Source organism: Oculina patagonica, chromosome 6, assembly GCF_052425735.1.
Source record: "Oculina patagonica isolate OP01 chromosome 6, crgOcupat, whole genome shotgun sequence".
Taxonomy (NCBI): domain Eukaryota; kingdom Metazoa; phylum Cnidaria; class Anthozoa; order Scleractinia; family Oculinidae; genus Oculina; species Oculina patagonica.
This window is the reverse complement of record NC_135763.1, coordinates 1325036-1332500: the sequence shown is the minus strand read 5'-3', so window position 1 is coordinate 1332500 and position 7465 is coordinate 1325036. Positions and strand designations below refer to the sequence as shown.

Sequence of the window (7465 nt, the reverse complement as noted above, 5' to 3'; positions counted from 1 at the left end):
TTGTATGAAATTGGTGGGAAGAATGTGTTTTTTGTTCGGGATTACAGCGAGCTTGATAAAATGATCAGCAACATCACAAATATTATCTGTCGTAAGTTGATTCTTTACATTACCTTGCCTTGCCTTGCCCTGCTTTTCTTCGCTTTGTTTTGCTTTGCTTTCTTTCCCTTCCCTTCCCTTCTCCAGACTTGCCTTTTCATACCTTGTTTTGCCATATCTTGCCTTACCCCGCCCTGCCCTGCCTTGCCCTGCTTCGCATTGCCTTTCCTTGCCTTCCGTAATCATGGCTTTGTCCTGCTTTTCTCTACTTAACTTTACTTTATTCTTTGTACCAACTTCTAACAGCAAATTTAATGAGGGGAAATATTATTAACAAGGGTAAAAGGGAAAATTGTAGGTTCTGAGGGGAAGCCAAAAAAAAAAAAACAGTAAAAAAAACTTTCTTTCATTTATGGCTACCACCAAACGAGTGAGTAAGGATAAGCTAAGATTATGAACAGTTTTCTTTCGTCAGCCGCTTAACATCAATGATAAAGATATAAACTAAAGATTATTATGTTATAATAAGTCTTGGTTTGGGCAGTATGTAAAAGTTGCCCTGTTAAAATGTCTTTACGCAGCCTGCAACTTCTGTAAGTTGTTTGTTTGTACTTATCATAAAAGTCACTTATTGTTATAAAATTAATTATTAATTATATTAGTTCGCCTTGTTTTTTTATACTTAATTTTAGTCATATTACTGTTAGGGCCAATTCGCACTAGCGGACAAATTTTGTAACAAATGGTAGATTTCATCATTAATGTGTCACTTTTTACAGAAAACAAGTGCGAATACGTTTTTTTTGAGACCTAGAACTTGTCCAACAATTCAGGAAAACAAAGAAACAGCTGTCTTATGATTGGTCCGCGTTGCACGCGCGATACATTTTTGTCAAACAATCGCAAAAACAAGTGCGAACGACTTGTTGGACAAGGGCAAATTTTGTCAAAACGGACAAATCTTTAAACGGGCCTTTTGTCCTGCCTCAAGGAAGGACAATTCATGACAAATCGCATTCCCATGCCCCTCGTAATGCCAGATAACAATACGTTGTTGATTGGCTATTGTGTTTGGCCCAAATTGCACCTAAAAACAACGCGCACTCAAAAATTGTTGCGGTAGTATGCACCGTGATGTGGTTCTCACTGTCATAATTCAGCCGCAAAATCTTTCCGCGATAGGCAAGGCATGTTTATTAGCGAAGTGTTTGCCCAATGTAAGAATGAGAAAAGAAAAAGTTCTCATTATTCCACTGCATGAGAACACGCGTACTTTAAATTCAAATTGTTTTAGAATTTTTTTACCGCGTGGTACTGCATATTTGATGTTTGCCCAAGACGGCCGTGCTGAGAAATGTACAGGGATGCCAGAAGCACATGCAAAGCTATTGTACTAATAATTTCACCTTTTGTTCTCTTCAAGATGTTTCTGACTTGTCGCGACAATTTTGTTTTTGTCAAAAATGTCATGACATTTCAAACTTGTCCGCTAGTGCGAATCGGCCCTTACTCTATACGTAAGCATCTGGCTCGGATATGGAGGGAAATTTCATTCCGAGTTATGACTTGATTGATTGATTGATTGATTGATTGATTGATTGATTGATTGATTGATTGATTGATTGATTGATTGATTGATTGATTGACAAAAACAGTAAATAAGTAAATTTGTACTACTCGTTTAATTCTTCTTTACAGCACCAAATCCATGTGAAAACTCTCCGGGGCTGGATGTGGCTTTTGTGGTGGATAGAACAGAAAGCATTGGATTAGAGAACTTCAGGCTGGTTAAGGGCTTCCTACTTGAACTGTGTGACGCTTTGACAATCGGCCCTAATGCAACCCATACCGGATACATTCTGTTCGCTAGGAAACCAAACCTGTTGAACACCTTTGCAGACACTCAATATTACAGTGGGGCGAGCGTGCACCAACTTATAACAAACATACCTGAAGAACTGGGCGACAGAACGTACATCGACAGAGCACTGAAGAAAGCCGATGATGCACTGTTTACTGTGCAGGGAGGGGACAGGCCGGAATTTCCAAATGTGCTGATTCTTTTGACGGATGGAAGGACAAATAAAAATTCTGAACCATTCTCGAGTATAATTCCTTCGCTTGAGGTAAGATAAGATGAACAGTCGTTTACATGTGGCAACGATTCGTTACTGTTACTACGATTTTTTTTTTAATTTTTAATGCCACTTTATTATTACACACAATGTTAATTACATAGGTACTACAGATAATTTACATAAATACATACTTTTCAAACAACACTTTCAAAAGGAAAAAAAAATTGTCAACTATAAGGTTAACTAATTAAGACTACTTCTAAACTACAATTCTTACTCACAATACAACACTGAATTATGCTAATTACATTAATACTAATAGCTTGCAATACAAAACACTATTCACGCTACGTTACTTACTTACATACTACAAACTACAGGCTGTCACACTATGCTGTCACACTACCGATGATGAGATAATTTTTTAACAATGCAAAAAATCTTTCCACTTAAAATTAAAATGAGCGAGTCTATCTGTTACTACCATTTGGTGGTCGATTACATTTAGATTTGCAAAAACCATACAGCTAAATCATATGACACCGATTCTCTTGTGAGACAACTCAGAACATTGCATCGTTATTAGCTACAAGGCAAAACCGGTAGCTTATTTTATAGGCTAGATACAGGCCAACGAAGTTTTGAAAAAAAAATTAAACGAGCAACTTGTCTTTTGATGAAATTTTAAGCTCTAAGAGTGAAAAGAAATTAATTTCTCTGTAGAGTAGAGGTCAAGCAGGTAAGACCAGGAGTAATTATATAAAATTTTGTGTTTAACTCAGAGCAAAAAAAAATTAATAGCTACATAACGATAAAAAAAGCAGAATTCAGTGTATAATTCAAACATCATGATTTAGTAGGTAATGTAAAATGTCTTTTGATCATATTCAAGACTATAACTTGCATTATTATTCATTCAAAATATTTCTGTGTTTCTGATTGGCTTTCGATCCCCGGCTAATTCCAGCTATTCGGCTAGCGCCGACCAAATTTGGAAGAAATTCCAATTATTGGACGATTATCGTCCAATATCAAAAATTATTGGATCGCAACCTCGTTCCCAAGGATGATTATCCGATCGCAACCTCGTTCCCAAGAACCGCTGACGTCACGCGACTAAACGGCTTTGCTGCCGAGCAGTTTGAAAGCGCGAAGATGGCCGCTAGATTTGAGCATTACGGAGAGGTAAAATTTTAAAGTTATTAGAAGACAAGGAAATTCAAAACACGGAAAAAGCAACGAAGGGGAGTCGATCGATTTTGAAAGCGTATCTTCAAGAGGAAAAGATCCCTTATCCAGCCACAGCGGAGGACTTGGAGCGGTTTTACGAAAATTCTACGTCGAAGTAAGCAAGAACGATGGAAATCTGTACTCGAAAACATCGCTTTGTGTCATCAGATTTAGCTTTAATAGACACTTCAAGCAAGTGCTAAATATCGACATTATAAAGGACAGGAAATTTAATGAAGGTAACCGAGTTTTTGAAATTTAAATCAAATTTAAAAGCGTATCTTTTTGGCTCATTAATATTCATACTTCCGATTATCCGGACTCACGATTATCCGGACTATTGAGCCTAGTCCCAACGAGTCCGGATAATCGAGGTTCGACTGTACTTTGCCTACTGTCAAAACCCTATTAAATTCATTTTGTGCATTTGGAGCTCCGGAAATATTGTGAATGAATAATAAAACAATTATCATTATCCGCAGGAGTTTACATTATTATTTATTACTTAATTTGTTTTGCAGGCTAAGGATGTAAGAATAGTTGCAATCGGTGTTGGGAAATATGAGGATTTCGAGGGTGAACTGGAAGAAATTGCAGGAGATAATGTTTACAACGCAACCAATTTCGACGAGCTGTCGGATTTGTTTGATCAGATTTTAGCAGAAACCTGCAGTAAGCCATCATTAATGATAACATTTTTTCATGCATGATAGGTCTAAACCGCCAAAACACTATGACAGCGTTTGTCTGTTTGTTTTTTCACGTGCTACCCTACCCGAGACCCTGACAGCTACAAATATTGCCTTTCTGTCATGTACACCCTAATGAGACAAAAATCTGTAACTTACACCCCTAAGCAAAACGACGAGCATTTTCGTCCCTTTCATATATTATAATATTGTTACATGTTCCTTGAACTGTACATCTTTACCAAAACTCTGTTGCTAGTGTGACTGCCAAACTTTTAATGTACAGGTGTGGATGGCGGCTTTTCTATCTGGAGTTCCTGGTCTGACTGCAGTGAAGCTTGTGGCGACGGATACCAAACAAGAACCAGAACATGTACTAACCCCCCTCCCCAGGGGAATGGAAAAGACTGTGAAGGTCACGGCGAGGAGAGTAGACAATGTAACGACGGACCCTGCCCAGCACGTGAGTGATAAGTCATACGTTAAATACTCTAGTCGCGGATTGGCTTCCGTCATTAAAAATAATGATGATGATGATGATGATGATGATGTTCGTGAAATAATAAATAATGGCTTTATTTCAAGATTTCTAGCAGGTGGCTCTTCATCTGCTAAAATACAATTTATATTGGAAACAAAACGTATAGATTAAATAAAAATAGAAAAAACATTCAAATATAAAAAGTGGGATGAGAAACATAACAATCTGATCCTTTAAAGATATACTTTCTGCATATCCCTATACTTTTTTCTGTTGAGATTATGCTTGTTTAAGCGTACAACAAAGCTAAAGTTAGGTGACCCTACCGTTTTGTTGCCCGAAAAGTTGAGAGACACAAATTATGGGAAAAAATATCTACTCGGATTGGCGACAAATGGCAATTTGCAAGCTGGAGACTTTCATTTGCTGTCACCCTCTGCTTTATCGCCCCGTAATTTATTTCTTCTTTCAAAAAGAACTGATTGAGGTTTAATCAATGAATAATTTTTATTTCAAAAAAAATGTTACCTTTTTTCTTAGGGGACCTTGGACTGTTTGAATACAAGAGGCTTCCTAAACCGGTTAGAGACTGGGACGATAATCACATCGAACGGCGTGAACCAAGTAAGAGTATAACCCTGTCCACACCCTGTCTTCTAGTTCAAGTCACGTGGGTGAAGAGATGGAACGCGCTGATTTTACCCATCTAAAAGCTTTGGGATTAAAACTTTCCAATACGGATCCACCATCTATTCATGGGAATCCTCAATCCAGAATCCAAAGCCCTATTGTCTTATATATAGCATGATATTGTCAAAGATTGGGTGCTAGTATCTAGTAAAAGGTATTGGATCTGACCCTTCTAAGACTGCGATCTACATGTGCAAAATAAACTAGTATGACTTATTTCTGGATTTCCTTATAAGTTGGTTAATAAATTCTGATGACTTACAGTTGCTTATTAAGCAATCACTTCCTTTATTTGTTACTTTATGAGCTAAGTTCATATCGAAATCTCCAGCATGTGCAAGAAAACTATTTTTCTTAGCATTCATGGTTAACTCTGTGTAAGCACTCAGGTCATGATTCGTTTTTCAGGTGATCCGGAATTTTTTAAGTATAAGCGACGGTACCCTAAACTAGAGAGGGACTGGGACTATGGTAACTTCAAGCGCCGCTATCCCAAGTTCCCCCGCAAGCTGTACTAACTGATTGAGTATCAAGGTAAGTCACAAAGATAATGTTCATATTTTTATAAACTCAGAATCTCGCAAAAATTCGGCTTCACCCGCCCAGTACGCCAGGCAGCTCTTAACTTAAGTAACCAGATTTATCTCGTCGCGCACATTTCTATATCCCTACCCCACCCCTCCAAGGAAAAGAGACATTTTAGATTTAAGCTTAAAAATCCATACAAGGGAAACACTGCCCTGGGAACGAGGTTGAAACTTCATGGGACCATCTTGCATGCAAAAAAGCGTCAGTATCTAAGCACCATCTCAAAACTGCCTTTTGATTGCTGTTCTTTGGTTTCTCCTAGGTACCAGCTCAGAAGTAATTCTGCACTCACCAAGTTTTTCCAATTGCAACAGAATAAATACAGTAGTTAACAGACACATCAACAGGATGTGACATTTTAGCATAAGTCAGCGTAGCATGTTTTACTATACCATTTACTGTCTTTACTATTACTTTTTACCATTTACTTTTTACTATACCATACCATTTACTATTGCATTTTTTAGTAATTATGTCGTCACCAAACTTGACAAGTGAACAGAGGACAAAAGTCCAATAATTTTGGACAGCATAGTTGACAGCAAATATCAAATTATGGCATCACAGTTGATGACGTCAAATCGTACCCTTAATTAAAACAGTTTTTAGAATTTTAAAATTAAAGTTGTTTGAATTGATGAGCAGACTCGGTTTTACCAACCGTTGTTAGCACCACAAAACATATGTGACGTCATCAGTTATTCAATCAATAAAATCATAAAACTAAAAATCAAAATGGAAGGAAGGAAGGAACTTTATAGTGAGGAACGGTTTTCGATCAAATGGTCCCCTGGTCATTTTCTTTCGCATGATATATTTGGTGGAATGTAATGTGAATCTTTGTAATACATGTTTTTGCGTACGACCGCTTCAAATATGACGTCATAATTTGGCATGTTTGTATTTCATCGTAGTTGAAACGAGGCTACAATTAACCCGAAATGTGCAAATAAACTATTATAATTTTAGAGCCTTTTGTCCACAGCATAATATTTCACTTTATACTTAGATTTTTTACTCAGTTCAGTTCGAATAGCTGGGGAAGGATGGGGCTTAGCTTCTGATTTACACGCTGTAAGGAAAAAAAAGTTTCAAGTACTATTTGTACGATACTGGTGTTGGACTGGTAATGAGTATTACATTAAAAGTCATTATGCAATTGTTGTGTCACGTAAATACTGAAGGAAATTGAGTTAATCAAGTACCACGATCTACAGCAAACCCCGGGGAAGCACTCAAAGGTTTATGCTCCGCCCCGAGGTCCAAGCCTTTACCCTTCTAAATACCATTTTTTGACAGAAAAGGTAGCGCTTTCGTATAACTTCCATAGAAGGTGGTACCCCATTCACATACCCACAGTAGAAACACTGCATCTCTTTCCTAAACGTTTTACTTGAATAGAATACTTAGATGAAATATCCGTTTGGTGCATCTCTTCAAGATCATTTTAGAGGCTCCGACGGAGAATTGGAGAATCGTTGACAGGCTGGAAATCGAAATCTTAACTTTCCTGAACACCTTTGGGGACTTGTTCCTCTCTTCTTGTTCGCCTTCTCTCTCTGCAATTCTCGTCCTGCTCTGCTTTTCGCGTAGATGCTTCTCCCACACTCTTTCCCTTTCTCTTCCACTCGCGCAAGTTGAACTCCACACCTTGAGTCCGATCGTCCCAC

General features: G+C 37.7%; 1 protein-coding gene across 1 annotated transcript in view; it reads left to right on the top strand.

The window, feature by feature from the left end:
* Nucleotides 1-6954, top strand: part of LOC144658571 (matrilin-1-like) — a 15179-nt gene extending 8225 nt beyond the window's left edge. The window contains exons 4-10 of the mRNA XM_078519016.1: nucleotides 1-91; nucleotides 1738-2165; nucleotides 3869-4019; nucleotides 4323-4499; nucleotides 5058-5141; nucleotides 5616-5741; nucleotides 6058-6954. The exon at nucleotides 1-91 is cut by the window's left edge and continues 69 nt beyond it. Coding sequence (XP_078375142.1) covers nucleotides 1-91; nucleotides 1738-2165; nucleotides 3869-4019; nucleotides 4323-4499; nucleotides 5058-5141; nucleotides 5616-5725 — 1041 coding nt within the window. The 3' untranslated portion in view covers nucleotides 5726-5741; nucleotides 6058-6954. The remainder of the gene's footprint in view (nucleotides 92-1737; nucleotides 2166-3868; nucleotides 4020-4322; nucleotides 4500-5057; nucleotides 5142-5615; nucleotides 5742-6057) is intronic.
* Nucleotides 6955-7465: the final 511 nt, after the last annotated feature.